The following is an 18,031-nucleotide window of genomic DNA, read 5'->3' as shown; positions in this document are numbered from 1 at the left end:
AGACCCATCACAGCCGAACAACGCAGAGCGTCACACGTTGGACTAGGTTGCCGTATAGCGACGCCCCTTCTTCCATTGCTCCTTGGTCCATTCCATTTCTGATGCTCAAGTGTCCATTGTAGGTGCTTTTGGCTATGGAAAGGTCAGCCGTCGGGCACCTTGATCTTTTTGCAGCCCCATACGCAACAAACTGTGATGTCCATTTTTTTTCTTTCAGGGGTAACAAGTTTACTTGCAGCCAAATGTACCCACTGACTTTCAGATGCCATTGTAATGAGATCAATTTACCTGTTAATGGTCATAAAGGTATGGCTGATTGCTGTATATGTTTCAGCTTAACGTTCTCCATAGAAAAGACAGATTGTAGTTAGACACATGATGCCAGACACACTCCAGAGACGATGTACACAGATACTCAAGTACCAATGCTCCAGCTTTTACATATGTCTCCCAGGCACTGCCCAGTGCATTTTGGGATACAGGAGAAAGATTCTGAATATAAGAGACAAGGTCTGATCTATATCTAATAGTCTTTGCTGTTTGGTAGGTCCAGTATAATATATCTTTTTATTCAATTTGACTTAATTCATGTCACTTCATAACAGTCTCACCGGTCATCTTTCGCTACAGCAGCCCCTACAGTAGCAGAGCTCCTTTCCCTGGCATCAGTGCATACAATGTAGGGCTATTAACCCTGCATTGTACATGAAGGAGAAGGAAGTGTGACCACGGCTGGGAGGAGACTTCGTGGGAAAGGTTGCACATCTGGAGGGACTCTACTGGAGAGAGGAATAAGGTAACTATTACACCCAATTCCTCTACCCCTAGGCAAAAATGGGCATTTAACCCTTGCAGTGGGGAGGCATTGCAATAGTAGGTGTTTTTTTTCTTGTGCCCAGATTTGAGCTTTAAACATAGGGGACTGCTAAAGTCAATGTGAACCTAGCCAAAAAATTGAATTTGTCTGAGTCCTTTAGTCATGTACACCTATGGATACATCACTTTTTCACACCTGGCTGTGTCAGCTGAACATTAGTTTGGCTCATCTATCACTGATTAAAATTTCCATAGAATTTATGAGCAGTTGGTAAACTCTATAAAGTTAATCAATATAGTAAAGAAGAAAAGTCAGCTAAACTGGGTCAGAGATTAGCAACATTTTAATGTTAGCTTGATGCTGCAAAACATACCTTACAGATAAGGAAGCAACGGATCTAGCAGACTCTGCTGTTCATCACTAAAATAATTTTAGTGGCTGCATATTGCTGGAAAATAGGGCAATTATTTTTCATTTGGATTGGATGAAGTAACCTAGAATTAAGGATTAGAGGCAATGATGGCTCATGGTTTTTTTTTGTTTGGGGGGGGCAAACAACCCCATTCCCCCCCCCCCCCGCGGCACCTCAAGTCCCCCCCATTCCCCCCCGGCGCGCGCGCTTGCTGTCTGCCGGTCAGTCCACTTACCCGATCCAAGTGGCGGACATCAAGGCAAGGTGGAGATCGGGGCATCAGCGGGCATCACGCTGCTGCAGGGATCGGGGCATCAGCGGACATCAGGCTGCAGTGGGCATCGGGTAGTGGCTCGTGTGTCTTCTCCTCGCTTCCCCCGTGCGTCTCCTCCCCTCCTCCTAGGCGTCCAATAGGATCGCTTGTTCTTTCAGCCAATCGGGTATCAGACCCGTTTCCTGATTGGCCGGGAGGAGGATCAGTGTTGCAATAGGGAATATTGTTGGGAATACTGTTGCAACACACCTGGGTGGGCTCTGGACGCAATGCTCTGCTTCCCGAGCCCACCCTATTTTGAAGTCTATTAGAGCCTCTGGCTCTAATCAGTGCTTCAAAAAAAACACACCCCTCCATAGGAATTCATGTGCCCGGCATCCTGAAAGGGGCTGGGCGCATGGGCAGGGAGGGGGGCGGCGGCGCCCGTGTTCCCATAATAGACGGACCACCCCTGATTAGAGGACCCTTTGTAATCAGCCATGCACTAATTATAAAATGCTCCCTTATATTCACTGATGTTGATGAAAGCTACAGCAAGGTGCTGTTGCCCAAACCAACCATTTAGATTGGGTTTCTTGCTTATCTGCACAGATAGAAATGTCATCATTAGCTGCAGAACGTTACTTTTGGAAACCAGCTCCAATGGCATGGCTGTGTAAGGTTGTTCAGTGTTTCCTACCTACCTCACTGGTCAATACGAAGACTCAAAGGTAGGAAGGACACGTTATATTACAACCAGGACTCTGTTGTTTACTCAGTGGATTTTGGGGATCTAGAGAAGAGATCATAGAGATGATGGTTTAAGGGTGTGACCAGTCACCTTGGAGGTGCCTGCTCTTTGGTTAGAGCTGCTTTAAGAGCCAAGTGTCCCCAGATCTTCTTTAAGGATGCTCTCCCATGGATGGTTTACCATTCCGTTTAAATGTCGGGCACTATTTTGAATAATTCCCAATTCACTTTGCAGCCTCGCCATGTATTCAACATGTTGAAGAAATATGTTCGCGCTGAGCAGAAAGACAGACAACACACCTTGAAACACTTTGAGCACGTCCGCATGGTGGATCCCAAGAAAGCTGCTCAGATCCGATCCCAGGTATAATAATTACTATGTTATTTAACTCTCAAAAGCATTTTTTTCTTTTCAGCTTAAGTAGAATTACTTGTCTCTGAGGGGAAGACAATTATGTTATTATGTTTTAAGGAAAACCCTGCACTCTTGTGCTTCCACACTGTCTGCAGTGCAGGAATAGGTGCTGGTGTAGAAGATGAATCGTAGGATTATATTCACCCCTGTCTGGTCACTAGAAGAGTTAATACAGGAGCTGCACATAGTAGATCATGAGCCTCTAATGTGCTATTGATCTATAGCTGACAGATTTATGCATTGGGAAACAGATGACTACCTCTGGCATGGCTGAAAAAAATGGCTTATGCTTGTATATTTTGGTCCAGAGTCAATTTGTAGATTTAATACAAGTGCTGCATGACTGCTGATCCAGTCCGTGCTGTTAATCTGAGCATCTTGTGGTCTATTAGTATTCAGACTCTGCTACAGACCAATTTCTGTTAATCCATTAAGTGTAATAGCAGATGAGGAATTTTCCAAAGAGACTGGGTGTCTGTTCTCCAGGAAGATTGTACAGCGAAAGCGCTGCTGTAAAATTGCCGCGGTGGGCGTTTTCGTGTCATTCGGATCTGTCGGCCAGCTGTGCTGCTGGATTTTTTGGCCAAGATGATAATACGGTACCTAATGTTGCAGGAATAGTCATTTCTGAAGCTAAACGCCCATTGCCGAGGAATAGACCCCTACTAGGTGTATACACTTACTATAATGGCTTTCTGGCTCCTGCAGCAGGGAGTGTTTATGAACATTACGAGTGTCTTATTTCAGTTTACTTTACTCATTTACATTTTTCTGCAGAAATTTACTAAGACCGTTGAGTCCATTCACATCAGTCCCCTACCCCAGAAGACGCCAGCAATCTGCTGGTACACACTTCCCAATTTGGAAAAAAGCCACGTAGCCTAATGATAAGGGTTAAAATATATCTAAAGCTAAACATGATTTTGTTTTGAATAAAGTAGGGAAAGATAAAACCCCTGTCTGTTAGAAAAAAATGTTTTTGGTCTGTGTCCCATTGGGGAGAATTCCCATCACTTTTTGTATCAAGAGAAAAGGGCAAATAAGAGACAGTTACTCCAAAGTAAGTGACTGTTGGGTGTCACTGCACCAAGTGTGCTCTTTGGAAGTATTCCCCTCTATCTATGTGCTACTGACAACTCAGACCATTAGATTTTCCTCCACACGTTTAGTTCCAGTGACAATGGTGGTCAATACAGAAAGAGAGGGTGAATCTGCCCAGTGGGGACACAGACAGCAATAAAACATGACAGTGGTTCTAACCCTTACATACTGTGCCTAAAACCAAAAGAATATGAATTTTGATACACTGGCGATGCACTGTTCACATTTCATCCATTTCCAGTGGAACCGGTTAAAATTTGCTTAGTGGGTGGCCCTGTCAGCCTGTTTCTACCTGATATCATTCAGCTAAAGAGCCAGACAAAAAATTGTTTCGAATCAGCTGCTGTTTGGGTATTTTGACAGCTGCCGGCTGTCAGAGTACGATAGCCACAGCAAAAAATGCTTTCATCTGTGCTGTGCAGCATGGATGAAGGAATCTGTTTGATTTCTATTTTTGTTCAGCCTAAAGGCTGAAAAAAAGCTGTATGTGACCAGACTTAACATGGAATCGATAGAGTTGCAGTGTTTTAACTCCTTTTGGATCTCCAAAGTTTGCCCCTTCCACTGATACTGTAAGGAAACCACAAGCTCTGCCTCGTTTACAGAAGCTGCAACTGATCTTCAAACTATGTCCCTTCTACAGACACTGTAAGAGATCCATGAAGCCAGTCCCTTCCATAGACACTGTGGGGGATCCACCAAGCCAGCCCCTTTCACCAACATTGTAAGACATTCACCAGATCTGCCCCTTCCACACACACTGTATGGAATCTCCCAAATTTGCCCCCTCTACAAAATAAAGGAACCACCAGTCCTGACCCTTTTACAGGCACTGTAAGGAACACACCAGGACTGCTTGTTCCACAGACTCTGTATGGATCCACGAGGTCTGCCCCTTTCACATATGCTGTAAGGGATTTCCAAAACATTGTAAGGGATCTCCCAAGTCTGCACCTTTTACTGACACTGTAGATCTCCTAAGTCTTCTCCTTCTACAGACATAAAGGAACCTGTCAATATGCCCCTTTCACAGATACGGTAAGGGATCTCCCATGTCTACCCAGTCCACAGACACTGTAGGAGATCCACCAAGCCTGCCCTTTCCTGAAACTGTAAGGCAGCCCATAAACTAATAATTTTTTTTAATTTAACCAGCGGCTTGAACAAAACAAAATTACTTGATTCCCCCATCCACACATTCTAGGTCGATGGGGGATCGTCCCTTTGTTTTCTGACAGCAAGGACAGTTCCCAGCTGTCCGAATACACTGATCAATGCTGGCGCAGATCAAGCTGCAAAAATCTGACAGTGTGGTTGTACGGAAATCGATTGGTAGATGGACTTCTGTATAACCACCCTGCCCTTACATGGATCGAAATTCAGACGTTCTTTGCTGAACCGGCTTAAATTTCAGTGCTTGTATTCCTGTCTTAAGAGATCTTCCAAGTTTGCTCCTTCCACACACACTGATTTTCCAAGTCTGCTCCTTCTACAGACACCGTGAGGGCAACAGAAGTATCAAAATGGTAGGCTTCTTGACGTGCTGTCCACCCAAAATGAAATTGTCTTGGGCAGTGGACTTAAGTCTTTGTGTCTCTGTACTATTTTGTACATAAATCTGTCGAGCTCTGTGTAGATTGTGTTAGTGTTAATAATTGTAGCATTCTGCCGGATGAAGTCTATCTTTCAAGGATTTTCTTTATTGATGGCCTGTGTTGTGCAGTATCAGCATAATAATGGTTCAGAGAGAAGCGATGCCATCTCTGAAATTTAGGAGAGCTGTCAGCTGAGTTTTACTATTTACAATACCCGTAGGAAGCTGCCTTTGTTTTCTGTGAGTATTAAACATGTCATATTTCTTGTAGGTGATGACACATCTCCGTGTGATTAATGAGCGGATGAATCAGAGCTTCTCTCTCCTATACAAAGTCCCTGCTGTGGCTGAGGAGATCCAAGATGAAGTTGGTAAGTGAGCTGCTTGGTGGGTATTAAAGTGCCCGAAGGAATGTTTCTTTGTCACCCATGGTAATCAATTAGAATTTCCCTTTCCTGTTTCCAAGGAAGGTTAAATAAAGGAAAGAAAAAATAAACTGGATCATTTCCAGGAGTAAAAAAACAAAAACAAAACATTTTTCTTTCAGACACTTCCTTGTGCGATAGCAAAACCTCATCCTTTATGCTTCAAAGCAGAGCCAGCTCATCCACAAGGCAGCCTAGGCAGGAGGCCAGTGGATGTTCAGGGAGCCCATGTACAAATTCAGTTCATGTCTGATAGAGCTGTGTTAGTATAATATGCAGAAGTGTTTATCTTCTCTATCTGTTTCATTTCTTATCAATGTCAGTTGAAAGCATAGGGGGTCCAAAGCTGCTATGCTGCCTAAAACCCCAGTCTGTCCTTATCTGTCTCTGTTTCAAGGTCATCTGTTAAAATACTGTGAGAACCCTCATATGTAAGCTGCTGTTCTGACTTTTGGGGCTGTATGCTATACTTGCTATTGCAGCACTGCAGTCTGAGAATCCAAAATTTCTCAAAAAAAGCAAATTAAAAAAACCCAAATAACCTGTAGTTAGATATAATAATGACAGACTGAGGGTATAGTTTAACCACGTCTGTGTAAAGTTAGTAACAATTGCTGACACCAATCAGTAGTAGGTGTGTTCCTCTGAATTCATGCGCATATAACAAGAAAACCAAGAGAAAGTGAATTCATAGATGAGGAACTGGCAAGAGTCAAATTAATTAATTAAATGCTGTTTATTGAAAAAAGCTCACTATAGACACCAATCCAAAAATATCCTGAAGAATCAGGTACCATCACCATTAAAAAGACAGAACAGTCATGTGCAGACACAGATGGCCATCTATCACATCAACCACTTGCATATAACGTATGAAGACATTCAAAATAAATGAACATGAATGATATCAACATGAAAAATACAAAACAATGCTGGAAGTCCTTATGATAACAAGGGAGGGCAGCAGATGATAAATTCTAAAAAGGAGGTTAAATGATGGGTGGTTGTGACAGCAGAACCGATCAACATAATGTTATGATTGGGGGGGCAGAGATAACCAAGAAGGGGAAGAGAGTAGTAGAGGGCCGGGCTGGAAAGGCCCTTGATGGAGGATGTATGGATAACTCAGCAGCAGCCTCCAAGCACAGGTGTGTGCTGACTGGGGATTCGAGGTCTTTCTAGGCCGGGAGTGGCTCACAAGACTGGAGGCTGAAGATTGTGAGTGGAAGATGCAGGCAGCTACTGTTGGAGGAGCGGGACTAGGCTGTGTGGCTGACTATATGGGACGGATTGCGGATGGTAAACACTGGGAATTGCTGAGGATAACAGTCCCGAATCAGGGATGCAAAAAAGTAAGATCTCACCCAGTGTTGACTGCCGTCCACGTCAGGAGAAGGAGTAAGAGCTGTCACCGTCTCCTGCTATTAGAGTGCGCTGTTGCTGGTAGTTAGATCCTGCAGAGGATCATCCGGGATGTACCTCCGTAGTTGGTTGCCAATGAGCAGTAGGGGGAGGTAGACTCAGGTAGTTGCTGCGGGTAAGGTCCGGGTGGCTAATGCCGCCAATTTCCCTTCGTATGGTTTCTGCGTAAGAGTGCAGACGACCGCTTGATTCGCGGGTCAGTGTGATCGGAGCTGGTGGGCGGATCTGTAGGTCAGCAGGTACGCTACAGACAGCGTGATGGCGTCATGCTGACGCGTTTCATCCGTAAATCGGATTTCATCAGAGCATGAGAATCCAAAATTTCACTTGGAGGACAAATACCCTATAAAGTAAACCTGTTAGTAAAAAAAAAAAAAGAGCCAGCACCATACACTGTTTGAACCATGCAAATTAGACTGCTTGAAAGAGACACTGTTTCCTATGCAGGGCAAAGTGACAGAGTCATTAGAAAAGTTCTCCCCCCAACTTCTCTTATACTTTTTCTACTAGCGGTCCACCACCTCTCGTTCCCGCTCCATGACTGCCAGTATTAAAATCGTTTGTATCCGTGACCCAGGGAAGCAATGATGTCACTTTCCTGGTCATGTGGCAGTGTTCAGGCCAAGCATTTGGGTACTGGATCTGAACGTTCTCACAAGGGAAGAGGTTACATGCCCCCCATACCCAGAATTCTCAATATTTTGACATTATAGAGACTGCTGTGGTGGAGGAGGGGAAGGGGTGCTGGTAAGAACTGTATAAAGGGATCAGGGTGGCCTTTTTAAGGGCACTTTCACTTTTCCTTGTATGTGTAAGGTGACAATAATGACATGTTTGTTTCAGTAAGCAAAAACTGTGCCTACACTAAAGCACCCTTCTTAAAGCGGTAGTAAACCCAGCCATAAAACAGTTTAATTTCCGGCATGTGCCGGAAATGCAGCACTCCCATTGGTTGTGCTCTCAACCAAACTGTCAAACCATCCAATGGCTGGTGTCATAATTGATCGCATGTGCAGCATCATGGCAGTTGTGGATTAAACAGAGGCAAAGATGGCAGCTTCCTTGGCTGAAAACAACAGGAGGGTTTACTTACACTTTAAACGTAACCATTCTTCTCCCCAGCCAAATCCTTAACACTTAACCGCTAACTATGACCTTAAAGAGGAACTTCACCTCCCTGTTTGAATTTTTTTTTTCCATTCCATCTTACCTTTTGTACTGGGTTGTCCATGAAAAATATATTCATACACTCCGTAAATCCATTGTTGATCTGTTGTGATCCACGGCACTATGTTGCACATCGGGTTCTGCGCCGCCATCATCATCATCAGAAGCCAGCTGTCTCGTCTGGGTCCTTGAAGCCAGCAGTCCCCTCCTTGATGATGTGCTGCCAAGTCCTTCCTCCTCCAGCTCTGTATGATTCAGCTAATGTCACCTGGGATTTCTGACGTAGATATCCCAGGAGGCTGCAGGAACAAGCTGACATCCTTCTTATCTAGGCAAGAATGGAGGCATGGTGGTCCGTAAATACAAAAAGAAAAGATACCTAGGTGTGGAGGCATGGTGGTCCGTAAATACAAAAAGAAAAGATACCTAGATACCTAGGACATACTGTACCTGCAGCAGCTCTCATATCCCTCTGCTAGGACCAAATGTCGACCATGTCAAACTGTCATTTCTGGGTGGATTTAAAGTTCGCCCATTCCCTCCCACCTTCCCCATATGTTCCCAGTGTCTTTTCATTGTGATGATCTGCCTAATTGATCTAGAGGAATATTTGTGAGACTAGAGAGGGCAACCAGGCTCAAGAATGGGGGAGGTCTTTTTTTTTTTTGCCTTAACTAATAATTTTCGTTCCTCGCAACTAACTCAGACTGTCACTATAACTCTTAACCATCTCCTCCTTTTAACACTTTATTTCACAACTCCCACCTTAGGGCCCTTTCACACTGGGGCAGTTTGCAGGCGCTATTGCGCTAATAATAGCGCCTGCAAACCGACCCCGAAAGTGCCGCTGCTTTGTCTCCAGTGTGAAAGCCCCGAGGGCTTTCACACTGGAGCGGTGCGCTGGCAGGATGGGAAAAAAAGTCCTGCCAGCAGCATCTTTGGAGCGGGGAAGGAGCGGTGTATTCACCGCTCCTTCCCCGCTCCTGCCCATTGAAATCAATGGGACAGCCCGACTATACCACCGGCAAAGCACCCCTGCAGAGGCACTTTGCGGTGGTTTTTAACCCTTTCTCGGCCGCTAACGGGGGGGTAAAACCGCCTCGCTAGCGGCCGAATACCAACGGTAAAGCTTGTTAGCGGCGCTTTACTGCCGACCCCACCCCAGTGTGAAAGGGGCCTTAAAGCGGAGCTACACCCATTGATTTAACAGTTTCAAAAAACAATTACATTCCTGGCACATGCCAAAAATGTAACACTCCCATTGGCTGTGCTCTTAACTAAACTGTCAAACCATAAAATGGCTGGTGTCATAACTCATCACATGTGCAACATCATGGCAGTTAAAGATCAAGCAGAGGCCAAGATGGCAGCTTCCTTGGCTGAAATCGATAAGAGAGTTTAGTTCCGCTTTAACTCCTCTACCCCAGCAATTACCCCTAAACTGTCACTTTAATTGTCAATATTAAAGGCAAGATTTTTAAAAATAATCAAAAATAACAAACATGTTATACTTACCTTCTCTGTGTAGTGGATTTGCACAAAACAGCCCTGATCCTCCTCTTCTTGGGTCTCCTGCTGGCGCCCCAGGCCCTTCCCTCCTGCCAAGTGCCTTCAGAGTAAACAGCTTGGTATGAGGACATCCAAGCAGGCTTGCTCCTGAGCCGCTGCTCTGCATGTCCATTCATACACACAGCCGAGGCTTGACCCCGCCCCATCTCTCTTCTCATTGGCTGGGATTGACAGGCAGGGGGAAGAGTCCCCGGAAAGCCGAGGTTCTCATTAACATCGCTGGTTTGAGATGGGGCTCAGGTAAGTATTAGGGGGTGGGTGGGGAGCTACACAGAGAAGGTTTTTTTTTTTTTTTACCTTCATGCATAGAATGCATGAAAGTCAAAAACCTTGAGCCTTTAGAGCCACTTTAAGGTGACAAATACTTCATCAATCCTTTAACTTTGCCCAATCCTCACATTGCCTGTGCCAAATCCTCACAATGTCAGACTATCAAAACAAAATGCTTCGTCTTTAGAGAGCAAGTTAAAAAAATATCCACAAGATTTCTCCTACACTGGAATTAGTAATTGATGCAAAAATTCTTCATTTACTCAGTCACGTGAAACTCTGCAGATTTCGAAAACCTTTTTTCTGTATGGGATAGAATGAGACAACCTTGCAGCTTCTTGCCTCTTTTCCCATTTACATATAACCTATAAATCAGACAAGGACAGTGAGATGAAGTAATTGATGGCTAATAGGTTCTGTGTGCCAACATTCAAGAGATGACTGAGCTTGCTAACTTGTAGCAGAATGTATTTGGCCTGTCCCATATAATTATATGGATATGGCTGTAGCCATTACATCATTCTCTAGAACATAAAGCAAATAACTGGGGAGTTCCCCTTCAAGAGAGTGATGCCTGTATTATGGCCAGTTGAAGACAAAACACTTTACAACTGAGAAATCTCGCTCCCAACAAATATAGGACACTGCCTTGAGATTTAGCCAAATGTTGTTCCCGCAAAACTGAAATCTTTTCATGGAATTGCCATTTAAAGAGCCAGTGAACCTAAAACTCAGGTTTCCTTACATGACACAAGTCAAGAATGTTTGTATTGCTGGTACCAGGAGCTCCTCGTGTCAGGGGGCACAGCGGTGGAGAGACCTGCTTCTGTTTAACAATATTGTCCGGATAGCTGCTAGGTACAACACTATTTTCTACATTCTCTTGGAGACGAGTTATCAGTCAATGTTCTGAACAAGTGTTGACCTTTTTAACCACTTCAATATTGGGCATTTTCACCCCCTTCCTGCCCAAGGCAATTTTCAGCTTTCAGCGCTGTCGCACTTTGAATAACAATTGCGCGGTCATACAACACTGTACACAAATGACATTTTTATCATTTTTTCCCCACTAATAGAGCTTTCTTTTTGTGGCATTTGATCACCCCTGCGGGTTTTATTTCTTGCACTATAAACAAAACAAGAGTGACAAGTTTGAAAAAAACACAATTTTTTACTTTTTGCTATAATAAATATCCAATTTTTTTTTTTTAAACAAATTTTTTCCTCAGTTTAGGCCGATACGTATTCTTCTACATATTTTTGGTAAAAAATATCGCAATAAGCGTATATTTATTGGTTTGCGCAAAAGTTATAGCGTCTACAAAAAAAGAGGATAGATTTACAGCATTTTTGTTTTTATTTTTCTTTTTTTTAGTAGTAATGGCAGCGATCTGCATTTTTTATCGTGACTGCAATATTGCGGCGGACACATCGGACACTTTAGACACATTTTTGGGACCATTCACATTTATACAGCAATCCGTGCTATAAAAATGCATTGATTCATGTATAAATGTGACTGGCAATGAAGGGGTTAACCAGGAGGGGGAGCTGTAGGGGTTAATTATGTTCCTAAGGAGTGATTCTAACTGTGGGGGGAGGAGACCTATCGGTGTTCCTCTGTACAAGGAACTCACCATCAGTCTCCTCTCCTCTGACAGGACGTGGATCTGTGTGTTTACACACACAGATCCACGATCCTGCTCAGTTACCGGGCAATCGCGGGTGCCCGGCGGACATCACGGCCGCCGGGCACGCGCATCGGGACCCGAGTGACATGGCGCGCGCGCCCCCTGGAGGGCCTGGAAGGCCGTCACGTCCTATGACGGTGACCCAGAATAACAGCTGCACCGTCCCACCATCATATGACGGTGGGCGGGCAGCAAGTAGTTAAAGACACATTTAGATAACTATATATTTATTATTATAGATAAATATACACTCACCGGCCACTTTATTAGGTACACCTTGCTAGTACCAAGTTGGACCCCCTTTTGCCTTCAGAACTGCCTTAATTCTTTGTGGCATAGACATTCCTCAGAGATTTTGGTCCATAGTGACATGATAACATCACGCAGTTGCTGCAGATTTGCCGGTTGCACATCCATGATGCAAATCCACCACATCCCAAAGGTGCTCTATTGGATTGAGATCTGGTGACTGTGGAGGCCATTGGAGTTCAGTGAAGTCATTGTCATGTTTAAGAAACCAGTGGTGAGATGATTTGAGCTTTGTGACATTGTGCATTATCCTGCTGGAAGGAGCCATCAGAAGATGGGTACACTGTAGTCATAAAGGGATGGACATGGTCAGCAACAATACTCAGGATGGCCGTAGCGTTTAAACGATGCTCAATTGGTACTAAGGGGCCCAAAGTGTGCCAAGAAAATATCCCCCACACCATTACACCACCACCACCAGCCTGAACCATTGATACAAGGCAGGAAGGATCCATGCTTTCATGATGTTTTTTTTCAATCAAATAATTTTTATAAATTTTTCATAATACAACAATTCTAAAACATTTCCCACAAATAACCCCATCCAAATACTGTCAAAAAAAAAAAATACTAAGAAACACATTTCCATATTTACGCTTACCAGTCTTCACTTCAATCTTTACTCAAGTTCCATGTAAATTTACTCGAGTTTCATGTTGTTTACACCAAATTCTGACCATCTGAATGTCCCAGCTGAAATTGAGACTCATCAGACCAGGCAAAGTTTTTCCAATCTTTTATTGTCCAATTTTGGTGAGCCTGTGTGAATTGTAGCCTTAGTTTCCTTTTAGCTAACAGGAGTGGCACCCGGTGTGGTCCTCTGCTGCTGTAGCCCATCTTCTTCAAGGTTCAATGTGTGCGTTCAGAGAAGGTTTTCTGCATACCTTGGTTGTAACGAGTGGTTATTTGAGTTACTCGTTATCTTTCTGTCATCGAGAACCAGTCTGCTCTTTCTCCTCTGACATCAACAAGGCATTTTTGTCCACACAACTGCCGCTCACTGGATATTTTCTCTTTTTCAAGCCATTCTCTGTAAACCCTTGAGATGGTTGTGCATAAAAATCCCAGTAGATTGGCAGTTTTTGAAATACTCAGACCATCCCGTCTGGTACCAACAACCATGCCACATTCAAAGTTCCTTTATTTTTATTAGCACATAAAAGGAAAAAGAGGTACAAGACAAGCAAATCACAATAGTACAGAGGTTTCAAAACAGAATTGCCTAAATATTTTTATCCATCAATGTTCTGACACTTCCTGGTAATATAGAAGCTTTACCGTTTCCTTCACCCCCCACACATTCCTATTGACCCATCACTATACTGGCTAATGTATGTGAGGGAAATCAGGAGGAGGCAAGCACTTTTCATCCCTACCAAAAAGTGCCAAAGCTTTTCTAGTACAGAACAACCTGTCAAAGAGGGAGCAGATATATCCTGCTTGTCTGAACTTTATACCTGTGGTAGACTTTTTTTTTTTCTTTAAAAATATCAGACATGTTATACTTACCCACCCTTTGCAGTGGTTTTGCAAAGAGCAGCCCAGTTCCTCCTCTTCTCCAGTCCTCCTCCTGTGCTCCTGCCTCCTCCCTCCTGCCGAGTGCCCCCACAGCTCTGTGTGTTCATTCAGACACGGAGCCACGGCCCTGCCCCGCCCCCTCTCTCCCCTGATTGGCTGACAGGTTTTGATTGACAGCAGTGGGAACCAATGGCGTCAATGCTGTGTCTCAGCCAATCAGGAGGGAGAGCCTCGGACAGCCGAGACACTCGTGGACAGAGCAGGGGCTCAGGTAAGTATTGTGAGACCGAGGGGGGCTGCTGCACACACATAGAATGCATTAAGATAAAAAAACCTTCTGACTTTACATCCCCTTTAAGGCTCGGTTCACACTTGTGTGATGCGGGAACCCTGCAAATCCACTGCGGGTTCCCGCATCGCACCAGACTCGCACAGCAGTTCACCCTGCCATGTTCAAACTGCCAGGAGTGTCAATACATTGTTAATGACACCCCCATTTCAGCTTGTGTATTGCACTATGACCTGACAGTTCGGACATGAATTGGAAGGCATGGGTGTGAACACCCATGCAATACAATTCTGGTGCGGACCAGAAAAAGGGTCCTGTGCGAGTTTGGTCTGAATGCGATATCAGCGACACAATCTGTATGGCTGAAATCGCATCGCACAGACATCACGTGATTTGCAGTGCAGTGCAAATCACATGCGATATCGCAGAGCATGCTGGTGTGAACTGGCATTAAGTGACAAACGCTGTAAAAAGACACCCACTCCCTCTTCCAAAAATGCCAGCCCTCTTTCCCCAACACATCACCTCTTTGACAGACCAATCTTTTGTTCCTCTGTCATGTAAACAGCATTCAGAATCTTGTATTGTTTCTTATAGGGTGCCGATCCCTATTGTATCACAGAATGGCCGCAAGCAGTACTTACGTTTTGATTTCAACTGGCAATCCCCTTAAAGCACGTCATTAAATAAATTCATCATAATACATCTTGACATGTTTTATTAAAGACCGGCTTCTCCCCATCATATTGTGCTTTCTATCCCATTATGCATTTGGTGTGATCATTGTTTTTATTGCTTTTTGTATCTCACACTATATCATGCCAGCGCCCAGAGCAAAGTTCCACATTAACTGTCCCTTGTTCAACCACCAGCTCATTTTTTCCCTATTCAGCTTCCACACACAAAGCCGATGTACATATTATTATTAAGTAAGCAGAATGTCAGTGCTGTTTTGTGGCTGTAGTGCCCTCCTTACACTTCCCGTGTCATTTATTTGTGTACATTCAGATGTGATTATGGCTTTTGCTGTCTGCTGTCTCATCTTCCTTCATTCCAGAGGTTCTTGGCTCATTAGGAGCTCTCTCTCTGCTCGTTCTCTGTGGGATCCCGCTGATAGAAAATTTACTTAGCAGAGCAAATCTGCACTCGCAGCCTCCTTGGGTTAGTCATTAACGTACAGCAGTTCTGTGAAATTAGCCGTTTTATTTTTATAGTCGTACCCCAGATAATGTCAAGTTGTTTTAAGGAATTCATTTCTTCAGCTAAAGTAGAATATTGTATAAAAGAGGGGCTGTCCCTGTGAATCAGAGCTAGGACTGCAGCTTGTTGTGTACATTCGCTTTCACGGTTCCTAGCAGATCATTCCTTACTCTTGGTTATTGGGGCTTGCTTTATCATTAGATGCAATTCAGACATGAGGTGCTTGTGTAGACAGGATAAAGAAGCTCTTTCACAAGGTTGACCCTTTTCAGAGATGGGTTTTAGATCCAACCTGTCATATGAGAAATGCAGAAGGCGCCATTGTGGATCCCCTTGTACAAAATTCTAATTCCTATCTTAAACACTGACCCTCTGAATATTGAGTCATTAGGGTCTATTTACGAAAAGATTCCGCATGCGATATGAAGGTCAGATGACCCATTTTTCAAAAACAATTGCATGAGATAATAAGAGAGTCAATTCATAAAATTAAAATATCGAATGTGAGGTAAATACCGCAAAAAAAAAAGATAAATCATGAAAGTCGGTTCACTAAAGAGCACACGCATTCATTATTTATCTGGTAGGTTATGTGGACAATTCCAGCGTTATCAAAGTTTGTAGCACCAACATCCCATAATATTGAAAACTAGAATGAGGATAGGAGATGCTGGACTTTTTAGGTGCATAAATAGGCAAGTACAACAAGCAACAGTATTTAATCACAAAAAAATGATTAAAAGCATTTGTACAACCATGTATTGTCATCCATTTTAATATGGGAAACATTTTCTTTTTAGCCACGCTTATATTTCAACATGTTTCGCCGTTCTGGCTTCTTCAGGAAGAAGCGTGGTAAAGTTACTACTAAACAGAGAAAACACACGAATCATACAGGACATTTTAGGTCTGTATTATCTCATAAATTTCCATACACAAGGAGACGCAAGGATGCACCCATCAAACTGGTAACAGTTCCAAATTGTGGCTCCCTACCTCAAACAGTTGTACTGTGTTAAAGGAACAAAAAACAAATTCCAAGTTATAGGAGTCTGTCCAAGGAGGACGTGCACACGACTGAAATGCAGAAGGCGCCATTGTGGATCCCCTTGTACAAAATGCTAATTCCTAACTGTAACACTGACCCTCTGAATATTGAGTCATTAGGGTCTATTTACGAAAAGATTCCGCATGCGATATGAAGGTCAGATGACCCATTTTTCAAAAACAATTGCATGAGATAAGAGAGTCAATTCATCAAATTAAAATATCGAATGTGAGGTGAATACCGCAAAAAAAAAGAGATAAATCATGAAAGTCGGTTCACTAAAGAGCACACACATTCATTATTTATCTGGTAGGTTATGTCGACAATCCCAGAGTTATCAAAGTTTGTAGCACCAACATCCCATAATATTGAAAACTAGTACGAGGATAGGAGATGCTGGACCATTTAGGTGCATAACTAGGCAAGTACAACAAGTATTCTTAAAAGCAACCATATTTATTTAATCACAAAAAATTAAAAGCATTTGTACAACCATGTATTGCCATCCATTTAATATGGGAAACATTTTCTCTTTAGCCACGCTTATATTTCAACGTGTTTCGCCGTTCCGGCTTCTTCAGGAAGAAGTGTGGGAAAGTTACTATTAAACAGAGAAAACACATGAATCAATGAATCATACAGGACATTTTAGGTCTATATTCTCTCATAAATTTACATACACAAGGAGTTGCAAGGATACACCCATCTAACTGGCAACAGTTCCAAAATGTGGCTCCCTACCTCAAATAATTGTACTGTGTTAGAGGAACAAAAAGCAGATTCCAAGTGATAGTAGTCTGTCCAAGGAGGCCGTGCATACGACTGAAATACAGAAGGTGCCATTGTGGATTCCCTTGTACAAAATGTTAATTCCTAACTGTAACACTGACCCTCTGGATAATATTGAGTCATTAGTGTCTATTCACAAAAAGATTCCGCATGCGATATGAAGGTCACATGACCCATTTTCCGAAAAAAATTGCATGAGATAAGATTCATCAAACTAAAATATTGAATGTGAAGTAAATACCGCAAAAAAAGAAAAAATATTAATCATTAAAGCCAGTTCACTAAAGAACACATACATTCGTTATTTATCACCTGCCAGTAGGCAGTCTGTATTTCAGCAATGTACAAAATAACAATGAGGGGAACACTGCACTGGCCAATAAGTTACAGTTGAACTTTACCCTTAACTTGATATAAATATTGTTCTTTAGCAAGGAACATACATTGCACATTAATAATTATGCTACCTAAATTAGTGTGTGCTGTAAATTGCCTCCAGCATGGTTTTTGTTTCTTCTTGCTGGAAGCTGCCTTTTGCTGAAGCCCAGATCCCCTGAGCAGCGGTAACTCATAAAGCAGAAGTAATCCCATCGATTAAATGGGATTGCTAACTGTCACATTTGCTTGTGTCGTCAACCAAACACTCAAACCATCAAAAGGCTGGTGTCATAACATAATGTGCAGCACCCATGGCAGTTGCAGATCAAACCGAAGCTGCTTCCTTTGGCTGTAAAGGATAGAAGGGTTTCATTTCACTTTAATGCCCTGTACACACGGTCAGACATTGATCGGCATTCCGACGACAAAATCCATGGATTTTTTCCGACGGATGTTGGCTCAAACTTGTCTTGCATACACACGGTCGCACAAAGTTGTCGGAAAATCCGATCGTTCTGAACGCGGTGGCGTAAAACATGTACGCGAGACTATAAACGGGGCAGTAGCCAATAGCTTTCGTCTCTTAATTTATTATGAGCATGCGTGGCACTTTG

At 43.2% G+C, this 18,031-nt stretch overlaps 1 protein-coding gene across 4 annotated transcripts in view; it reads left to right on the top strand.

The window, feature by feature from the left end:
• APP (amyloid beta precursor protein) overlaps positions 1 to 18,031 on the top strand; it is a 356,861-nt gene that overhangs the window by 313,258 nt on the left and 25,572 nt on the right. For all 4 annotated transcript variants that reach the window (XM_073617084.1, XM_073617083.1, XM_073617086.1 and 1 more), the window contains 2 exons: positions 2,468 to 2,596; positions 5,614 to 5,713. In XM_073617084.1, the coding sequence (XP_073473185.1) occupies positions 2,468 to 2,596; positions 5,614 to 5,713 (229 nt within the window). The remainder of the gene's footprint in view (positions 1 to 2,467; positions 2,597 to 5,613; positions 5,714 to 18,031) is intronic.

This window comes from Aquarana catesbeiana, linkage group LG02 (genome assembly GCF_042186555.1).
Source record: "Aquarana catesbeiana isolate 2022-GZ linkage group LG02, ASM4218655v1, whole genome shotgun sequence".
Classification (NCBI taxonomy): Eukaryota; Metazoa; Chordata; class Amphibia; order Anura; family Ranidae; genus Aquarana; species Aquarana catesbeiana.
This window is presented reverse-complemented; position numbering and strand designations above follow the sequence as displayed.